Source organism: Aspergillus sydowii, assembly GCF_001890705.1.
Source record: "Aspergillus sydowii CBS 593.65 unplaced genomic scaffold ASPSYscaffold_20, whole genome shotgun sequence".
NCBI lineage: Eukaryota > Fungi > Ascomycota > Eurotiomycetes > Eurotiales > Aspergillaceae > Aspergillus > Aspergillus sydowii.
This window is the reverse complement of record NW_024467878.1, coordinates 141,474-162,026: the sequence shown is the minus strand read 5'-3', so window position 1 is coordinate 162,026 and position 20,553 is coordinate 141,474. Positions and strand designations below refer to the sequence as shown.

General features: G+C 50.5%; 7 protein-coding genes across 7 annotated transcripts; 1 reads left to right on the top strand and 6 right to left on the bottom strand.

The window, feature by feature from the left end:
- Positions 1-167: 167 nt before the first annotated feature.
- Positions 168-2,011, bottom strand: ASPSYDRAFT_164487 (uncharacterized protein; the record flags this gene model as incomplete). The annotated part of the gene is made up of 2 exons (XM_040843268.1): positions 168-1,398; positions 1,449-2,011. 2 exons carry the CDS (start codon positions 2,009-2,011, stop codon positions 168-170), a joined length of 1,794 nt encoding a protein of 597 aa, XP_040696308.1.
- Positions 2,012-4,387: 2,376 nt separating this feature from the next.
- On the bottom strand, positions 4,388-5,335 carry ASPSYDRAFT_62815 (glycosyltransferase family 32 protein; the record flags this gene model as incomplete). Its single annotated transcript, XM_040850175.1, has 1 exon — positions 4,388-5,335. The coding sequence occupies one exon, from the start codon at positions 5,333-5,335 to the stop codon at positions 4,388-4,390; it is 948 nt and encodes a 315-aa protein (XP_040696307.1).
- Positions 5,336-10,923: 5,588 nt separating this feature from the next.
- On the bottom strand, positions 10,924-11,349 carry ASPSYDRAFT_37306 (uncharacterized protein; the record flags this gene model as incomplete). Its single annotated transcript, XM_040845525.1, has 1 exon — positions 10,924-11,349. The coding sequence occupies one exon, from the start codon at positions 11,347-11,349 to the stop codon at positions 10,924-10,926; it is 426 nt and encodes a 141-aa protein (XP_040696306.1).
- Positions 11,350-11,745: 396 nt separating this feature from the next.
- On the bottom strand, positions 11,746-13,253 carry ASPSYDRAFT_137795 (uncharacterized protein; the record flags this gene model as incomplete). The annotated part of the gene is made up of 3 exons (XM_040840804.1): positions 11,746-12,696; positions 12,754-12,862; positions 12,920-13,253. 3 exons carry the CDS (start codon positions 13,251-13,253, stop codon positions 11,874-11,876), a joined length of 1,266 nt encoding a protein of 421 aa, XP_040696305.1. The 3' UTR covers positions 11,746-11,873.
- A 468-nt stretch (positions 13,254-13,721) lies between these two features.
- On the bottom strand, positions 13,722-15,123 carry ASPSYDRAFT_164601 (uncharacterized protein; the record flags this gene model as incomplete). The annotated part of the gene is made up of 5 exons (XM_040843274.1): positions 13,722-14,035; positions 14,086-14,531; positions 14,581-14,704; positions 14,764-14,900; positions 14,930-15,123. 5 exons carry the CDS (start codon positions 15,121-15,123, stop codon positions 13,722-13,724), a joined length of 1,215 nt encoding a protein of 404 aa, XP_040696304.1.
- Positions 15,124-16,800: 1,677 nt separating this feature from the next.
- Positions 16,801-18,192, top strand: ASPSYDRAFT_95594 (FAD-dependent oxidoreductase; the record flags this gene model as incomplete). The annotated part of the gene is made up of 1 exon (XM_040853139.1): positions 16,801-18,192. The coding sequence occupies one exon, from the start codon at positions 16,801-16,803 to the stop codon at positions 18,190-18,192; it is 1,392 nt and encodes a 463-aa protein (XP_040696303.1).
- Positions 18,193-18,438: 246 nt separating this feature from the next.
- ASPSYDRAFT_37302 (uncharacterized protein) lies at positions 18,439-20,214 on the bottom strand (the record flags this gene model as incomplete). The annotated part of the gene is made up of 1 exon (XM_040845524.1): positions 18,439-20,214. One exon carries the CDS (start codon positions 20,212-20,214, stop codon positions 18,439-18,441), a length of 1,776 nt encoding a protein of 591 aa, XP_040696302.1.
- Between the last annotated feature and the right edge of the window lie 339 nt (positions 20,215-20,553).

Below are 20,553 nucleotides of genomic sequence, written 5' to 3'. Positions count from 1 at the left end.
GTAGTACTTGATCTATCATTATAATGCATCACATCCCTGCGCACCCTCCCTCTCCAGCTTTTTTAGTTAGTCAATCAGCCAGTAATAACTGAATCATCATTCCTGTCCTTTTTGCAGCACTCCTGATAGTTCCGAGACAGCTAGATTCAAGTATATACTTCCACGTACTATAGGCACAAACCCGTGTAGCATCCATCATCCTGGAAGAGCAATTTCTTCTCTTCCGGTGTGACCTGATAGATTGATCCTCCCATGTCGCAAACATACGCCAGTTTCTTCTCACTGTCGACCTTCAGCCCAATCGGCTCATGGAACTGGCGTGCCAGAATCCGGTGGCTGCTCCTAGTCTCATTCAAGTCCGTTATATCGGCTTTATTTAGCGAGGAGCCCGTGGGATACTCTCCGCGGTCCGTCCAGTACAAAACGCCCGATAAAGGATCAATCTCAAGATCAATCGGTTCGGGCAACTTGTCTAACACTAGCTCGATATCCGGGCGATTCTCCGCCGTTGCCCCGGCCGGCATGTCAATTCTAGCACGGAAAATCCTTCCCTTCCCGGCTTTACTAGGGCCCTTTTGTGTCCAGTAGAAGTGCCCACGGACCGAGTCGAGGGCAATACCCACGCACCATCGTTGCATAGCGTTTAGGTGTTCGGGGTTAGAGTATTCGCCTGCGGACACGAGAAGCTCATGATTAGACCCGTCGAAATCCACTCGGTGCACGCCCATGCCTTCGCGATCGCAGAAGTAGATTTTCTGCGCCTCATCGTCGATAACTAGCTGCTTAGGTGTAACCACCGCGCCCGGTTCGACAACGGGCCTGATATCCGAGTCGTCGAGATTGGCCGAAAGAACAGAGCCGTCGCGTGCGGATAGGTTCCTCCCCATACTCGTCCAGAAGATGCGGCCCGCGGAGCGCGAGACGGCAATTCCATCTGGTGTGACCTGTTCCGAAACGATGGTTGTGACGGTCTTCGTTGCGAGGTTGAAGCGGAGCACTCGGCCGCTTGTAGTGACCTGGCTAATTTCGTTCCTCGATCCAAGACCAACGTCCAGAACGTAAATCTCCTGGTGAGTGAGGTCATGCGGAGTGGCTTGCTGAAGATATAGTCCGCCTTTCTCACTCTTCTGTCCCAGTTTCCCCAGTTCAATGTAGTTATCCCGAAGCCAGTCCACGGTCATCTTGCTGTCCAGGCCACGCTCCTGGATGTAGTGGTCCTCGATAAAGGCAACGGTATCTAGGCCAACCTGGTCCATCATTCGGCAGGGCGGCATACTCGAGGACGTTTGGAACATCTGCTCGAAGAGAACGTCAATCTCCTTGGGCGAGCTAACCTCCTCGGACAGAATAAGCATGATCTCGCGCTTCATGGCGGCCCAGAGACGATTGAAAATGAGTCTTACAGATTAGTCTTACCCAACACTTGCTAAACGCATAGGTCAACTCACCCAGTCGACTCCTTCCTAGCAGTAACAGGAATCATCCCACACTCACTTAACACACCACTCAAAAAAGGGAACAAACTCTCCTCCGTCTGCCCACTCGTCATTAATTCCACCGTTCGAATAGCCGGCGGCATCGTAAAATGCATATTCAAAACCCTTCGCTTCCGCTCCTCGCCCACTTCGCCCATCATCTCGCGCGACTTGAAGGAGCTACTATTCGACGCAATAACACAATCAGGCGACGCACACCGGTCCACTTCCCCAAACGTCGATATCTTCAGCGGCAGTTTCTCCGGCACTGCTTCGACAACCAGCCACGACGACTTAACCGCCCGCTGAATCTCGGTGAAAATCCCATGACGACCCGCTGGACGGGCTGTATTGGCGAACGCTCCGAATTTGGCTTTGTTTGCGTCCACGAAGCGCGATGCGTCGTCTAGTGCTGTCTGGCTCGGATCGCGGATGTGCACGGTGTACCCGCCGGCGGCGAAGGCGGTTGCGATACGTCGGCCTAGCACGCCCGCTCCGAGGACGGTGATGGGCCGTGAGACGTAGTTTGAGATCATCTGGACTCGNTTCCTGGCTGGTTTGATATTAGAGCTACATTGGGCATTGAGTGCAATGGCGGGGGCATTGTATGTAGGCGTCTAGTGCTGTCTATGACGTTATATCGGCTTATTCGGAATATGACCGACCATTATACTCCCAACGCATAAGATCTCTTTGTATGCAACAAAGTGTCGAAGTCGACTGAGTTGAATCATTTCCGCCGCGTGTTGACCGCAACTATCCGGGAATTCTCAAAAACCGAGGAGACCAAAGCTCTATCTCCTATATCCCCAGACACCTTGTCTCTGAAGCCCTACGTCTTATCCCGAACAACACTATAGCCTCGGTCCCCACGAAACAAATTCTGCACTCCATAGCCCTCTCTCCTCAAGTCACAAAGATATCCAATACTTGAATTATCGCGCTGGTGTCCAACACTTAGGCTATACCAGTAGAGATAGAGATCTTTCCGACGCGGTTAAAATGTTGATTATCACTGTCGCACGTGCGTACAATGAAGATACCATCGCGAGAGAGATTGCAAGAGAGGCTGTTTCTGTAATACTCTTCCTATCTCGTCACCCTTAAATTCCGATATGTACGTTGGCGAATATCCATTGGGGCCATGGGTTTGGGATAGAGCTTGTTGCGGATTTACGTTGGAGGCGTACCACTTGATTAATCTTGTGGATGGAGTCCTTTCTCGCAAACGATTGAAATCTAATGAGTCTTTCGAAGAGGAGGTATCACTGCTGGAAATGCAATCTTTTCGACGTTTCGCCGCAAAGGCTCTCCCTGACTATGATTACCCGTCGCAAAATATGCCCCATCGTGCATTCTGGAATAGATTGGGAGTTAACGGATAGCTGGGCCTACCAACTGACTGCCAGACTGTGTTGGGAGTGAGGAGGGGGGCATTACTGCATTAGATGCAGACAAGGAAACCAGACTGGGTCTTCAGCGCGATCTCAAGCTGTGTTCTACTATATTGTACGTTTATAATATGCTATTGGGGGAAAGGTATGATGAAAAGGAAGCTGAATTCGAAATGCCAAATCTACAGCAGGCGCTAACCTAAAAGTAGATATCGCCTTCCTAATATAGCTAGTATATCAAGCTATTTAAGACGGAGTATTACTTATACGAGAATTATAATAAGATAGAATTTATATACTGGACCTTTATAGCTAGCTCCATACTACTCTATAGTATAGTATATTATATAGCTTCACCTATATATTTTAACATTTATAAAGTTTTTAACCTGGCAGAATAGTTTCGACTATATTTAATTAGGAAACTGTTTATTACTAATTTTATAATAGTCGTCTTGGCATTTTGAAGACTTTTTTTGTCATCCCACTGTACGGAGTAGGAATACGTGTCGCGGTCTTGGCTGTCGTGACAGAAGCCAAGCTATTCAGCTCGGAATAACATCAAAGCGATAGACGGTAAAACCGACGATAAACAAACAAGACACACTACGGCGATAGTATCCAGGAGAGCTCGCGACACCCTGTGGTTGTATGTGCTAGTTGGTGCTGCAAGATGGCTTATCTGCAATGAAGGCTCGTGCCATTATAAGCCTCTGAGGGGGTATTTCTTCTGGGCTTTATAAGGTCCTTGACCTTTGTGGTCCTTGTAAATAGTGTGGAAGGGTGTAATACACCTAATTATAGAGAATATATATACTACCGGGAGATATTAATTTCAAGAAATAGGAGATATTAATAGGTTAATGTTGCAGTTCCAAGATTATATCTCTTAAAGATAAAGAAGATTTTTCCTGGTTGAGTCAGGCCTTGACTTACTCAGCTTAACTCGTCATGAATATCCAATCTGTCTTGTGGATGGTCTTACAGGCCTACTACTTCCTCGGCCAGGCAGTTAGCCGTGACAAGACTGATATAGTCAACTGGTAGGTCTACCGGGCCTGAGTTACAGAATCCAAACAGGCTTGGTTTATTATGTGTATTCACCAGCAGGAAAAGTTCTGTCTCAAGGTAGTGAAAGATGATACTAACATGCTGATCTACTATGAAGCTGTGGACCATATTCTAGCTATAATAGTCAAACAAACATTAAGTCAAATTCCAATACCACCATAAATGATGATTTCTAATTGAACGCTATCAGCGTGACAATATTTGCAAATATTTGCGCTGTAGTGAAAGTTCAGCGAGGAGCGACTTGGACGCAAACACTGGCATATCTGCATGGAAGTCACATATGCCTGATAGCCAGCGTTGTGGAGGATGAGGGCCGGTATCGGATATTTGCGGAAATCATTTTCCCACTGAAGTCCATCCTCAACGTACCGGCCCGGGACTTATGAATAAATGTCTCAGTTATGAAACCACCCATCAAAAATGCACAAGCCACACCCCAGGACGTCATATAGTAGGGCATCTGCCATAGTATCTCCTGACGACATATATAAGGCCCAGCACGATAAATAGGCATGCAGTAGCGTGTAATATTACGTCCATCTGCACGTGGTCCGCAATATAATTCAACGCCCGCCCGTCAACCCCTTGCCAGGACCGCCCGGCGGCATGCCGTATCACTGCGCCGCTATACCCTTCATCTAGCAACCCTATATCGTCCCGCAGTGTGTCGTATAACCAGGCGTATTTTCGAAGCGCTGCCGTCAACATTATCGGCCCTGTGGACCAAAAGACCTGAAGGTATGGCAGCACAATCCGTCGAAGCGCCAGCCCGTGTCCTCGCCGCTTGGCCTCGTAGAGCACCCATTGGAGGAAGGGGGATCCATGCTCGGCCATGAAGAAGTGGTTGCTCAGCCCGAGTGTACCTCCTGTGGGTGGGAATATGGCTTGCATGCCGAGGTGTTGGAGACATTGTATGTGCTCTGCTGACGAGGGGTAAACGTCTAGGTCTGCGTAGATGCCGCCTTCGGCGTGGACGATGAGCATCCTGGCGATGTCCGCACGCTGAATATTATGGGGATAGCCCAGGTAAGTTGGCAGCAGCCAGCTGTATTTGTCTTTGACGAGTTTGAGGATATCGTCGTCAGTCCAGAGTTTGACAGTGTAATTTAGGGGCTCGAACATGGTCTGCCATGCGACGCGAGAGGGTTTGATTTCCGTCGAATAGTCTTCGATATTGGTTGTTTTCCAGAGTTGGTGGACAGTGTCGGGTATTCTGGAGTCCGTTATAGGGGGGAGGCTAACTAGTGGCTCGAGGGCATCAGGAGGGCATGAGGTGATAATGCTGAGAGACTCAGACAACTGTCCAGCGAGGACAGATTCGTCGACGTAGCTGAGCTGGTGGATAACGAAAACAATGAGAGAGAGAACCACCACAACGACGAGTTTTCTCATCCCTTTTCCGGAAAAGGATGCCATTGTAGGTAGTCGTGGGAGATAGGATGCCGCACGCCTGACGGTGACGGGCCATTAATCAATACTAGATCAATGTCTGAAAAATTGCTTAAGCTCTGGGGCCGACTGTCAACCCTGATGCCTTGAGCAGCATGTCTACTCTAGCGCACAGGCAAGTTGGACCTGGACCAGGGCCCGTTCCCCACGGCACTGAAAGCCTGTCACGAAGTTCCGTGAAACTAATATTTCATTTCAACCCATGTTCAAATTCGGCTCGGATACTTCTCAATTTCTCCGGCATTCCTCCGGCCGTGGGAAAAGACATCGTACTGGCCTTTCGATGAGCTCGTCAAAGATCTATCTGTGCTCTACTGAAGGGACGACATCTATCTGACCGTGTACATTGACCGGTTATCGTGGGATGCATACAACGTTAAATGCGCATATTTGGTTGACACCCTATCGCCCATCAACCTCGTACCTGGATGTTGATTGAAACATACCGCAACCCTACTGGGGACCCTAACTCTCAAGACGCCAAGAACTATTGTGTTCGTGTTAGACTCGGGCACCTCCCGTCTTCGCTTCGCAGGTCCCGAGGCTTGTATTGGTCGCGGACTGTGGGCCGAACCAGGTCCTGCCCTGCAGATCCATTCCGTCTTTGCCTTCAGATGCAAATGTCGTCGCAATAACTGGAGGAGGTCGGTGGCTGTGTATACGGAGGACTCCAATTTTGCGAAACCTTTCAGTCTATGTGGTAGCCTACGCAAACCGTATGTAAACCAGGCACACCGTTCGTCTTCTTGAAACACTAGGGCAGGTTGAGTTTAAGACAATACGACGTCATGAGCTAGATTTAGATCTCGCTAACCCTAAAACACCCACAGGCTGCGGATAGGTGTGTGGGAGTGTGGATTACTCCATTAGGGAGTTGGGGGTCAAAGTGTGACACAATTATATGCTGGTTCCCCGTGCGAGATCCCAGCATGCCGCTGCAGTTGACCCGCGATGGGCAGCCAGTAGGAGAGAGCCAGATGAGACATTCCCTCTGTGACAGCAGTCTTCGCATCCGTTACCTTCTCTGTAGACTTCCCAGCCTACGTCGGACCAATCTCGGGGATCACGAAGAAAAAAGTACCAGAGAGTCACCAATGCCCGAAGCTGGAGGCTTTGCAAGAAAGAGATTACAGTAGGCTGTCTAACCAGATAGCACCATGGCGCCATTGAATCTCCACCGACTTATTGATCACGCTTTCAGATGGTCAGATAGTTACCTCTTGGTAACAGTATAGTGTTCCTCTGTGTACCTTGGGTTGCATCCTTTAGCCAGGATGGTTTTACCCTGCCCGCCTCTTGGCTTTCCAGGGCAAGGCGTTGGTATTTCCACGGAAAACGCTCCCACTGGCGTTTGATTTCTTTTCTAGTTGGCGTGGCATTGTAGTTTCGTTTTCCCTAGGAGACCCAGAGTAGTCCAAGACCAAGTAGCATTCCACAAACACAATTCCACATACCATGACGAACCGATCAGATGGAAATTGGCCGAACTCGGTGTTTTCCTCCGTCAACGGCTCAGCAGGCAGGATCGGTGTACCAAATACAGTTGATGGACCCGCAGTAGCAGTCTAAGGGAAGCGAGTGAGCTGTACATATCAACGGCTAGGCGTTGGAACTGAGGGTTTTTCGTGAGCCTTTGGGCTCCGTGGTCCGCAATTCGACTCTTGTTGCTCACTCTCCCTTGAAGGCTACCAGGACTGCGTACTCCGTACTAACTACGAAGCCGCCCCAGTGTCTTTTCCTCGAGGTCCGTACTCAATGCCCAAGTGATGTTTTAGTTATCCTTCTTCTGCATTCTCTTTCGACAACCATATTTATTTGCCTTCTAGGTCGACAACCTCAAGTGCCCCTGCCTCTGAAAACCTCCCACCCGGACTAGCTGCGGATTCTCGCCTGGCATAGTGATCGATTCCTAATATTTGCATTCATAGCCCCCTTGCAGTGAGTCGCGTCCTTCTGCCAATCGTTATACCATAAGCTGATATCTCGGATACCACCTCAGGACCTCTCCAAACCTCAACGACAGAAGAACAATCCTCATAATCCCAAGAGAAAACCCGGCCCAGCGCGTATTTTTCCACCCCAACCCAGGCCTCTCGTACGTCCTCGCCCCAGAAAGGGAAGTCAGCGCCCCGATAATGCCCATGAAGACCATATTCCCAACAGTAGCACTCGCAGCATAGCCGGAGGCCCATTAATAAGATATGCCGCCACGGGCGTGTAGACGATGATCATGCCAACTTGAAATGTTTCGATGATAGGCAGGAACTAGAAGACATGATACTGCACCGTCTAGCCGTAGATACGGAAGCCTTTGGCCCTCCTGGCCGGTCGGTCGCGCATGGCCATGTGGCTAGAGGCTGTACTCGATTATGTATTCGGAGGGATGTCAACACATCCGTAAGAAAATGTTATACACGAGTGAAGACTCTGTAATATCATACATTGCCTGGTTCGAATGAGTGCTTATCTCTTTACCCTTCACCCTTTCCCCTTGCCCCTTTCCCCCTGCCCTTTGCTTTGGGTACACGTTGGTGAGGCAAAAAATATTTACGCAACCGCCGCCAGACAAAAATTCTCTCCAACGCCAAGATTAGCATCCCATTAAAAAGGCAATTCATATTCCTCAACGCTTCTAAGCTCTCCATATTACCTTAGGTCCAGATGCTTGGGCCTAGTTCAGTATATTGAACGTGCCGCGAATTGACCTAGGAGACCAGCCCCTAATTGTGCTCTACAGCCTACCCCCCTCGCCTAAGCAACCTGCTCTTTCCGACCACTTCTCGCCAAGGGAGCATTCTTTAGGTGTCAGCTTTTAAGGCGCATACCAAGACAGAGGAGAGCTCCTTCTTTCGCCTTCATAACGCCACAGCCACGCCAGCTATTTGCATCGTACGACTGCCTTTGTCTTCAAAGTCTCTTAATTTAAAGCTAACTTTGAACAACTGCCCTCTCTAGGAATGTCGAGCCTCATATAATTTGGTACTAGAAAACTAAATTTGGCATCATCACGGCCGATAGCAGCAGGTATTGATTCAACAAGTTTGGGCACGAGCTGTCCTTTACAAATGTCAGCTAAAGAAATCATATCACAACTCCTCGGCAAGAAAATAACGTCCCCTGCATCTGAGCCAGCGTGGTGTCCACTCCATTCAACAAGCGGAATCTCATCGCAGATGCGGCTATTCGTGGGCAATGGCAGCTAATTATGGGAGCCCTCGGCACGATAGAAACTCTTTACCCGTGGAAGGTCTACCAATACTTTGTTTCCTGTGCCGTGATGCCACTTATACCTCGTAAACCAAATATGAATGCCGCGGGGAGCAGCCTTTTCAAGAAGCTTGTCGGTCTCCTGGCTGATACCCACATGAGTATTATTGACGGTTGCTTGGAACCGAAAATAACAATCTTCTACATTACGCTTTGAGCAGTGAATATGCCGCGATTCTGGTCCAGGATGACTTCAGATCTTTCAGCTCACCTAAAAATGGAGGCAAACTGCTATATACCGGTTGGCTCCTATCCTAGACGTTAGTCCGACCGGATTCCTGCTCGATCATGGAAGTGACACAAATCATGCTGACCGACAAGGTCGAACCGTCTTGTTATACCTGGTCATCAAGTTATGATTTCTGAATTTTAAGCTCTGGGATACTGCTGACGCCATCACAATATGCCTAAGCGGGGTTCCCAATGTTATATCCTTGGATGATTGCCGATATCCATGGTCTCCTGGAGGGTGCTTTATACTACTTTCGAGGACTGTCTATTTAACCGCAAGCGCAGTTTTGTGTTGGGTCTGGAAATTCTCGCCCTCGTAGAGGAGCGTAGGGGACTAAATGATACAACGGAGGTCCTACTTCGGTTCCTACGCATAATGTATTTCGAAAGGCTTGGTATAACCCACGTATACTGCTATAGAGGATGCGGTATACCGAAGTCAGACTAGGGCTTTACTGCACCTGCGTTAAATACCGGAGGATGAAGTGAGCGAGATATTGGACGAAGGAGGGGGCTTTATCTTAGAGTTTAAAGAGATAATGCTTACATTAGTTTTAATACCTTTTGAGTCCTTATGGTCTGAACGGATGGAGATACCCAGGGATAAATATGAGAAATAAATCAATATACCTAAAGCGCAGAAATCAGAGTATAAAGTGATCCATATATTACTGTAGTGAGTAAGTCCAAACTCGACACGAAGCAGTGCTGACAGAAATAGGGCCAATACGAGCTCTATTGCAAAGCCGAAACGTACTGCCACATCATCAATTCTGACATCGATCTCAAACCCCAGCCTCTATCTGATTCCAAACCAAATACATTGTATGGCTGGGCCGCTGGAGCAACAATACGACAGGTCGAATGACTGGGGCAGCCAATTTATGTATAGTTGAGAGCTCGCCCACGGCCGGCATAAATGCCTGGTTGAGGCTCGTCCCATTCCCAACATGTCTCTAAATATATAACTGTGACCCCTAAAACCTTGTGAAGTGAATGGGATTCTGCAATAGGATCTTGTTGGATATTTAAGACGGCTACACTCGCACCCATTTCACAGCTTGCGCGGGTGATAATAAATCCTACGACTTAACACCACCAGTAATGGTATACTTGCGGCTATTGAGGTTAAATTTGGTACGCCGTTCTCGAGAGCGGCTATTTTGTGTAGCAGAAATGTGCAGCTGGATACTCTGGAACTGGAATTAGAGTCCAAAGCTTCTCAACGCTTCAGGAGGCCGTTCCGAAATTCCGATAATGACCAATGTGGATTTGCAATAGAATTAGCCAGAATAACAGGCCGACAGACAGATCGCAATAGGAAATATACTGTGTTCCACCATTGCCAGTACAAGAATAGGCGTTGGTGGTCACGTTTGGTCAAACCGAAGCAGCGATATTGCAGTCTTTGTGTAAACGATTGTTAAGCAATATACAACAGTTTGGATTTCTACTGAACCACTTCCCAAATGTACAAGCAAAGCTCCAGCTACGTAGGGATAAGCACCAGGGTATTATTTCTGTTTAAAAACAAGCCATGGCCAGTTTATGGTCCGAGAAAATCCACCTTCACCCCCGATTCCAATGCTTCGACGTGCTATCTGATATTGGATCCGGTTTGAATTGGCAGTTGGTCCAGGGACCTGCGGCCTCTACGGTGTCGCTGGCTTGACCATGATGATGAAGCAAGTGTGCGAAAAGGAGTTAAATGGGAGTTATATCCAGATGTGGTATTTGGGGAATTAAGTGCCCCTCGAATGTTTGATACAGTTAGCACAGTGGGGTAACGAAGCACTTACATTGTATAGGTAACCAGTTAGTTTACTAATTAGTATTTCGTGGTCAAGTACGAAAGTACCTTTTAGAGGATCTACTGGTATATCCAACCGGAATAGCGTTATTTCGAGGTACTGCTTGTTTGAGAATATAAAGTGTTGTTTTATCCAGGAAGGCGGCATGGACGGACAAAGGTGTTTATATTGGCAAAACAAGGTATTCCAGAAAAAGCGACTAATATCATCACCTGTACATGTTTAATCCTCCCAGTTAAAGTTAACAACAATTCGGCCGGCGACCTGTCCCCTACGCAGCCTCTCAACTCCTTCAGGTAACCTGTTAAAAGGATAAACCTCAGAAATCTGCTGCAGCATACGCCGCTTAGCAAAATCCAACACCGCAGCTGTATCACTCTGACTCCCTACTGAGGTCGCCTTAATACTAATATTCTTGAAGGTAAATTCACATTGATCTGTCCCCAAAACCATAGAGCCCGCAGTTAGAAGTCCAGAACACATCATGGAACTAACACGATCTCCAATAAAAGAGATAGCAGTCTTATACACCGGGGGCGCAGTGACGAAGACACCGTGAACACCAATCCCGTCCGCTATCTCGATAACAGCCTTTAAGGGATTATCTATCTCTTCGAAGTTAACAAATACCTCTGCCCCTATCCACATGCAGAGTTCGCGCTTCAAGGTGCCCGTGTCTATAATAATTAGTCACATCCCTATTACCTTGGCGAGTTGTACGCCTTGGATACCCACGCCGCTGCCACCATCTGGAAAGACGACCCATGATCCAGCGCGAAGGTTGGATTCAACAAGTAAGCAGTATATTATACTTACGCTGCACATTACCAGTACAACAGCCTCGCCAGGAACACCATGGGGAATGTATAATATGTATCAGGCGGGCGAGACAATATATTACTGGCACGTCCCTAGAATAGTACTATCGTAAGACTTGTTATCAACCATGTTTTCTGTGTACTGGCCAGATATCATCAGGAAACCTAGAAAGAAGCCTGCACAAGCCAAGTTGTGAAGGGTATCGCAGTTGAATAGTCTTCATGTCTCTCCTTGTTTATTGTAAAGACCGTGAACGACCACCTTCAATATATATCATGCATGTAATTGATAACGTGGCATATACCCAAGATTCGTACAGATTCTGTCAACATCAACCGAGTTGTAGACGGCAATTACAATTTCGACGCTTTGGATTTCGCTACAATCGAGGTAGCCATCTTATACCACCGACTACCCAGCGTCGACTTCTCCACCCCGGTGAGACTGTCCCAGCGTTTCTGGAACTCCTCGTCCATATGCAACGCCGACGGCACCTGTTGTCCTAACCACTCTACAGCAGCCACCGCAGTACGCTCGACCATCTCCATCGGCAGGAGATGTCCGCCATTGGGAATAGTGACATGGCCGGTCCCCCCAGCTCCGGCTCCTCCATTGCCCCCAACCCCCGTGCCTGTCCGCGCCAGTCTCAGCTCCTGCAGCTCCGACGTCCCCAAGTGACTCGCACCCCCGATAATATAAAGTGCCGTCGGCCGCACTGTCGGTAAATTCTGCCACACGAACTCCACGCCGGGGTTATAGCCGACGCTATCCGGGGCCAGTTTGCTGGGGTCAAGATCGGGGTAGGCGAGTTTATCGGGGCGACAGGTTCCACTGGCATCACGCTGTATCTCGTACAAAGGACGCAGATATGTAGCAATCTCTTGAGACTTTGTAGTCGTCAGTGTCACTGCCCCAGGCTGGGGATGGAGGGTAGTGGGAGTATCGCGCAACCCGTGTTCGATCCACCGGTTGAAAACCCGAGGGTCCCAACGGCGGTAGTAGGGCTTCTGCAGCATGGCCGTTCGGGCTGTTTCACGAGACGGCCATAGATCTTTCCGGAAAGTGGATGCTTTGACCGTGCCCAGACCACCCTTGGTGATGCCGATGGGTGCCATTGGAGGCTCAATGAGAACTAGGGACTGGAGGAGCCGGGGATGCAGCATTGACAGAGCAATTCTATAGACAATATTAGACGGGGGATATGGGTATTAGATATAGGGAAGGTGGAAATACAACTGAACTGCTCCCACGCTGTGTCCAATCCCGACAATGGGTCTGGGCAGCTGTTCACGAAACTCGTTAATCATCAACAAGAGATCGCGGGCGTGATCCAAAGCCGATGCTAAAAGATTATATCAGTTCTCGATCTTCATCGAGACAGATAGATGCTTGTTCTTACGATCATTCCCGAGCTTGGTTTCATTTACTACGCCGCTTAGGCCTTGATGGGCGACATCTGCGATCCAGATTCCGCGGATCAAAACTCCTTTCGCCTTCAGGCGATGGTTTATTTCTTCCCAAAGAGGCTCGTATAGCTCCTTTGGGAACCCATTCGCATGGGCACCGATGATGCTCAGGTCGCCTGGTTTAGGGTCGGGGTTACTGAGAGGCACGTATTGTTTTACCGCCAACTGAAGGACATCTTCCTGTCTCCCCGCTGTCGCGGCCGGATACTCGCGAATATGCTGTGCATTGACAGAGTGCTCAATCACACGGAAGACAGAGGAAGACATGATAAGGTAAGTTGTTAATTCCTTATTTATTTTGCGCCTTTAAGAGAGCGGAGAGTAACAAGAATATTGTGCCCGAGGTATAGAGCGCCTGGACCTCGGCTATTCTGAGATGAGTATCGATGCATTAATATCAGTGGTCTAAGCTATATGATATTACCCTTATTTCGTCAGAAGGGGGATCTGATAGACTTTGATATTATCGCTTCCGCCTCTTAATATTTCCAGTGGCTGGAGACCGCCAAGCCAATAAGTAGGATAGCATGTTGTGAGCCGTAGCACGATGCCCGTGTTTCATACTCTGTCCCTAATTATCTGAAAGGTACACGAATTGTGCACTCAACCCACGAATGTCAGCTCAGATGGAATGTATATTGTGGAAGCTAGCTGCTAAGGTATACAAAGTCACAAAGCCACATGAGCGTGGATCTGACGGCACTGGGATATCGCTAAATCTGGCGTCTCATTCGTCTACTGCAGCTCGGCTTCGATAATGCCTTTCGTTTGCCCAGGACGCAGCCAGAAGTTCTTGGCCACTAATCCTACTGACTGTAGAAGATCTATCCATCCCTGGCGAGTCCGTTCAATTCCTGGACACCATGCCATGACAATCATATCGGTCAAGGTCTCCTTTAATCCGGCATTTTGGTCAGGAACGACGTGATCCTCGATCAAGACTTTGGAATACCCCTTCTCCATACTGGCGATAGTACGTTGCAAAATGGTCCGGCAGTGATCATCGTCCCAGTCATGCATGATGTGTTTAAAGTAGTATGCACGAGCCCCTACAGTATCTGTTAGACCATAGCGGGAATGGAACAGGTGCATAACAAACCTTTGACAGGCTGAGGCTGGAAGAAATTATGTTTGACTCGCTGAATGTCGTCGTCGAGGTATTGAATGTCCTCGATAACCGAGGGCAAATCCTCTAGTACAAGCTGACCAGGTCCCAATGGGAATTTCTCCTTGAATCCGATGAGATCATGACCGCGGCCGCCGCCGATGTCAACGAGCAGCGGACGGTCTGCCAGCGCTCCATCCAGCAACTGCTTCTGAACGGGGAACCAGTCAGCCCAGTGCGCAGCCTCGTCTCGGCCACCCTCCATGAAAGTATTGAAGCGGTCTAGGGCGTCTGTGTTTGCAGCCAGCCAGTCCCAACAGGAACCAGTGGTATTATAGGCATGTTGGAAGGGCCCATTCTTGGGATCCCCTGGATTTCTGTACCCGGACTTTTGAAGGAATTCTGGTGTCTTTTGGATGATTGGTAAAAAGTCGACGAAACTAAACTGGTGTTAGGCGAGAGTCGAACAACCAAGCAGCGCACACTTACAGAGAGTCCATTGTCCCAATCGTTTTCCTCTCCATCATCTGCCTTGATAAGGCAGTTGGCTGATATTGACCGGGACTCAGTTCGCAGGCGAAACCGTTGCAAACAAGAACTCGCATGATCCGCTCTACCCCAATGCGATCAGTATTTGAAGTCATGGCCAGTGCAAATATTGGCATTCCGTACCTACGAGCTGGGTATCGGCATTTTTCCCTGCAGCCAGCTCTTTGCAGGTGACAGAAGATGTGGTTTGGGAGAGCCGCGCGAAGACACCCAGGTCATGCGCGGTCTTGACGGCCATGGGAACAGTGGGCTTTTGGTTCCTCACATTAGTGCTGAGGAGGCAAATCACCGATATCTGGGCCCTACCGAAGCGAATAGTTTGTAGATTGCATCTGCAGGACTTTCAAGAGCTCGAAGGAGTCTTGTGGTACTTTCAATGGCGTCAAGCCGTGCCTGTTCAGTTTGGGCCGTTTGGTATGCCCCAGCTGATTCCGCGGCTTGCGTCGTCAGGCTAGAAAGATCATAGGGCTCCTGGATCGTCATGGTGAATGTGAGAGTGATAATTAAGAAATTCTGCAATAACTCATCAGGCGATAGCTTTCTGGACCGAAGTGTCGAAGTGCTGGCCCCTCGTGGCAGTTTGGCAGAGTCAGGATATATTTCCTGGCGACAAAAGGTGGGTGCAGCAATCATCAATAATTCATCATGCAGTGCCGATGTCTCAATACGTGGTAATCAATTATGATTACAATACCCTTTTCCAAGAAGTTGCCTGCATGTTGCCTGCATGTTGTGGCGCTGCTCGAGTCGATCGTCGATGCCACCAAGACTGACGCATGTCTCGTTGGAAATGGCGGTATGCACGAGCCAACAGATGTCTGGACTCCTGTCTATCTTCGCCAGGCGGAGGCTTCAGAGATCAGTATTAGATAGCGGGGCCGATGGGCAAGATCGGAGATCCAGATACAAACGAGCCCTAACCCCGCAGGATGCTGCCCTGGACTCCGTATATGCAGAGGAACCTGAACTGGATGGGCGGTATTTACGAGTACATTCTTTAAATAAAGCAAGCTCTCGCACATGTCGGTCCAACAGCCACTCATGAGAACGTCAAGAAACCAAAAGGTTTAGTACATATCGGAGTTAACAATACCAGGGATAGTCCCAATCTTGATCAACTGAACAACGGAAGCCAATTATTGCGGAACCATATTTCTTTTCCTGCAAGTCTCGTAACCTGGCCAGGGCCGATCACTCATCAAGAATCAAATCCAAGTTTAGCGGGCATAGATTGATCTGAGTCGTCGCGGAGTTGCTCACAGGCAGATGGTCTCTGCTGAATCGTTGTCTAGAACCTCTGCAGTATGGAGTACCTCGAGGAGGAGGGCCAATGTCGGTGTTGGAGAAGGGGTGCATACTGCAAAGCGCTGGTTTCACTAATCGGTCACACTAATATGGGAGGAGCACCTGCTTCATCAGTCGATTCTGCATATTCGTGCACAGGCCTCGGATCTCAGCCAGCCACCAATGACACATAGCAGAAGCGATGTGGCAGCCATGTACGTATGACTAAGCCACGATCTGACCACAGCGACTTCTCGATGACAGGAGGCTTGATTCGCTCATGAATGACTCCTCGTGGTTTATGTAGCTTGGGATAGCTTCATATTAGCCCGAAATGGCTTCGGCGAGGAATGGAAGCACGGGGAAGAGGGGTTGAGGTGTTGACCCCGAGGTGGTCGATATTGCATCGTCAGCGGAGTAGGGTTCCACGACAGGGTTCTCGTCACCTGCATGGGATGATGGAATTCTGCAGCATTGACTGCCTCTTATTCGTCCAAGGCTGCAGATCTCAGCCTGCCATCCGTGATACATCTGATACATCGAACTCTTCCGTCACCGCTAGTTGGTGGTCTTCATCAGCGCGAAGGATACAAGCGAAGGATACAAGTGGGCTCGGTATTCACTTCCTCTATCTATTGAACTGTTTCGGGTTCATCTATACAGCTGATCCCGTATTACTGCTGTAATTTATGGCGAGATATCCCTGCACAGGCAACTGCCCATTGGCCCATCAGGAGGTTGTTGCGACGGGCTCATGCACTGCTACCATTTGCGTGCAAGATGCCCAAGGAGAAACCACATTAATACACGACACTTGAGACTTTTCGAAAGCAGCACCCGGGTCAACACCGTGAATCTGAGCTCCAACACGCCAGCATGTCTAATCCGCCAGGCATCCCATTGAAGATCAACGTCATCGGCGCTGGCATCGCCGGTCTCTCGTCAGCCATCGCACTCTCCGACAGCAACCCCAACCACCGGATCACAGTCCTCGAAGCCAATCCCTCACTCAGCGAGTTCGGTGCCGGATTGCAACTCTTCCCCAACAGCACGCGCATCCTGGACAAATGGGGCCTCACACCATCCCTAGAGAAAGTCGCCTGCCACTCTTCCCACCTGTCCGTCCGTCGCTGGAAAGATAACACCGAGCTCTCCTTCAACCTGAACAACCCGACCACCACATGGCTCTACGGGTGGCCCCAGTGCCAGATCTACCGACCAGACCTGCAACAAATCCTCTTCGACCGGCTAAAGCAGCAACAGAACGTGTCTGTTCTCTTCGGCAAGTCAGTTGCATCCGTGGACCACGAAACCGGCACTGTCCACACGGCAGACGGTTCCGTCTTCGAGGCGGACCTCACCGTCGCAGGAGACGGGATCTGGTCGCGGGCCAGACGATGCCTGCCGGCGACCAAGGACGTCAGCCCGACACCGTATCGCGAACACCACTACCGGGCTGTGATTCCGCGGTCGCGCATGCTCTCCAATCCCGTAACAGCGCCACTCATGTCCGCTGCGACCGAGACGAAATCGTGGGTCGGGCCTGGCGTGTTCGTTTTGGGATACGCGGTCGCCTCGAACGAGCTATATAACCTTGTCATTGGGGTCCCGCGGCCGAGTGACGGGGTGCCGCTGGGCAGGTGGAATCACCCTGCCGATCTTAACACGATGCGTGGGCTCGTGTCGGAGTGGTGCGACGAGGTGCGCGCCTTGGCTTCTCTCGTTGGAGACGGGGAGTGTGTCTCCTGGACCTTGGGCGAGGTCGGCCCGATCCCCAGCTATGTCAGTACATCGGGGAGAGTCGCCCTGGTTGGGGATGCGGCGCATGCCCTCCTTCCGCATGCTGCACAGGGGGCGGGGATGGCGATGGAGGATACCGCGAGTTTGGCGGAGTTTGTGGGACAGTTGAGGACTACGGAGGATCTGGCCAGGGTGATGCATACATGGAGCCGGTTCCGACAGGCTCGCGTAGAGCACTTACGGAGCATCAGCCGGGGAAATGCCGTTGATATGACCCTTCCGGATGGCGAACAACAGATAGCTCGAGACCTGAAATGGAAAGCTATCCGCGATAAGCAGCGGGCGCAACTGGCCGAGCTGGTGCATGAGAAGGTCAAAGAGAAGATCCTGCAGGAGAGACCGGCACCGGATCCAGCTTGTAAAAGCACGTTCGAGCCAGGAGGAAGAATGTGGATCAACGGGTTTGATGTGAGTGAGGAGAGCAGGAGGTTCTGTCAGGAACATTTGACACTTGGCGCCTCTGCCTAGGAATAGCCTAAATTGTTAATTACCAAAATACTAAGATATCCTCTCTGCTCATTGCTGATATTGTCGGACCATCCATGTAAGTAGTTATGGCACGGTTCGTGGCGCTGGAAACTGTACACTACATGTCGACCAACATGGCCTTCAACGTCATTCTACACTTCCTTTTCCGATGCTCGAAAAATGGGTTATTATCATTTTTGGGAGCACTACGATTTATTCATTATGTTATGTAGTCGCAGTGACCGATCAATCCGAATCAGAGTCCAAAAACTGTAGCACAAGCTCGCGCGGCCAATCCGGCCTGATATGGGACTGAATCCCGCTAGCCAGGTTCATCTCGTCAAGAAACACGGAGTGGGAACGGATTTCATCAAAGGCCCAGTGGGCTTCCCTGGCGCTGACTCGAGCATAGTCAAATCCTCGGAGACTGGTTGGCCTGTTCAACCCAAGCCTGTTATAGAGCGCACTCTCGCCTGAGGAGGTATAGTCCCCGTCGACAATCAGCACCGTATGGTCGACGAATGATTGCTGATCAATGAAGCACGTTACGCCGCAGTGTCGTCCGGCGACCGTGTAGTGTGTGAGGTGCTCCCTTTCATACTGCCAGACCTTCCAGAAGATGTTCCACACACTGTCCAGTGACCCATCGGAGGTCTCCCTCTGCCACGGGACGAAGACAGCGTGTTTGTCGGTGTTTCCCTCTGCATCGACGGTGTGCTCCATCGGGGTGAGTATCTCGCGCCGGAGAGCCTGGTCCTGCTCCGGCGTGAGCTGGTTGGTCAGGTAGAAGAACCGCGTCCAGCAGAGCTCCGGATCGACCGAGATCCACTCGGGCACGTCCACGTAGAAGGGCCGCCCCGGATTGTGCAGGATTTCATGGGGGCAGTCGAGCGGCTCCCCGTCGTCCAGCTGGGCCCTCACACGGTTGGTCTTCGGGCTTCGGGGCCGCATCATCACGTCCAGTGGTTCCCGGACGACAGCATGCCGCTCTCGGTCGGTGTCATCCCACATAACCAGGAACTTGGCTGCTTCGGGATCCGCTGGGGAAATCGGCTGTGCAAGGCCGTCGAGATAATGCTCGTTGACATTGGCCCACACACGCATTAGATCGCAGCGGGACATGGGCCGCGGGTATGGCCATGGTCGCAGTCGCAGATGGTGCGCAATCAAATACTCATCCCCCGTCAGCCGTGCTTCGGCGCCCGCGATCAGTTCCTTGACTATGGCGTCGGTGTCATCAAAGCTGGAGTCGGTGGTCGGGAAGAGCAAGAACAGATCGCGCCGCGTTCCCCGTGGAGATGTCGGCCGTGGCAGCTCGGGAATTGGATCATCGATATTGTCCTCGGTTGCGCGCAGGATGGGCGAATGCAGCTCTGGTGGCAGATGTCCCTTCATGGCCAGCACCTCGTGAACGGCCATCCTGACCTCCTCATGCGCCAGAAGCCCCGGTTGATCCGGGGCAAAGACTGGCCGTCCGGGATCTTGAAGCTCCAGCCCTAACTCCTCGAAGATGAAGGGCGTGTTTTCCTCGTACCCAAGCAGTCTCTCCGGCAGCTCCAGCGTGCTCAATGTCTGCAGCAACATCCCATGCCTGCCCTCTGCGTACCCGCTGCGCCTCGCAACCACCCTAACCTGACCCTGACCCGTCCCTACCGGGCGCACGGCCACCATGACGACCGTCACAAAGTCACGTTCCCCAAGTTGGGCTTCCCCCCGCAGCTGGCGCTCCGTCAACCGGTCCGCCACGACGAGTGACGACCATCCCGCGCGATAGGCGAGGATGGAGACTGCATGGATGTTGGCGAGGCTGTCGCGGCGTGAGCCCTGCGCTGCCACGGACCGCAGGACAGCTTGAGATGGACACCAGATTCGAATGTCGACGTCTTCGGTGAACGATCGTTGAAAATGGGCTACCAGGTGGTGTTGGCTGGCCGGGTCTGACTCCCACAGGAAAACAATTAACAGGGCAGTGTGGCTGGCCGCAGGTGGCACCCCGTAGGTTGGGGGACTGCCGCCCTCCATTTTTGCTTTGTCCTGGGTGCCTGTCAGTGGGCGATGGTAATACGTATTTAAATATTTTAGGAGGTTTTGGTCATTTTGATCGGCGAGGCTGATGTTTGGAAGGTGGCGCAGCGGTGGGATTAATCAGATCCGTCGCTATCTCATGCCCCGATGACTCTACTGTTTAGTATAAAATTGATGCGTACACGGCAGATAAATACATTCTCTGACCTTGATACTTGAAGGACATTAAATGTCGTATAATTCCATTTTTTAGACAAAGTTAACTGTTCTCCTTGCGGGCGACTGACGAGTTGCGCAGCCTCTAGACGAACCACCAAGAATACTGTGTCAGAATCG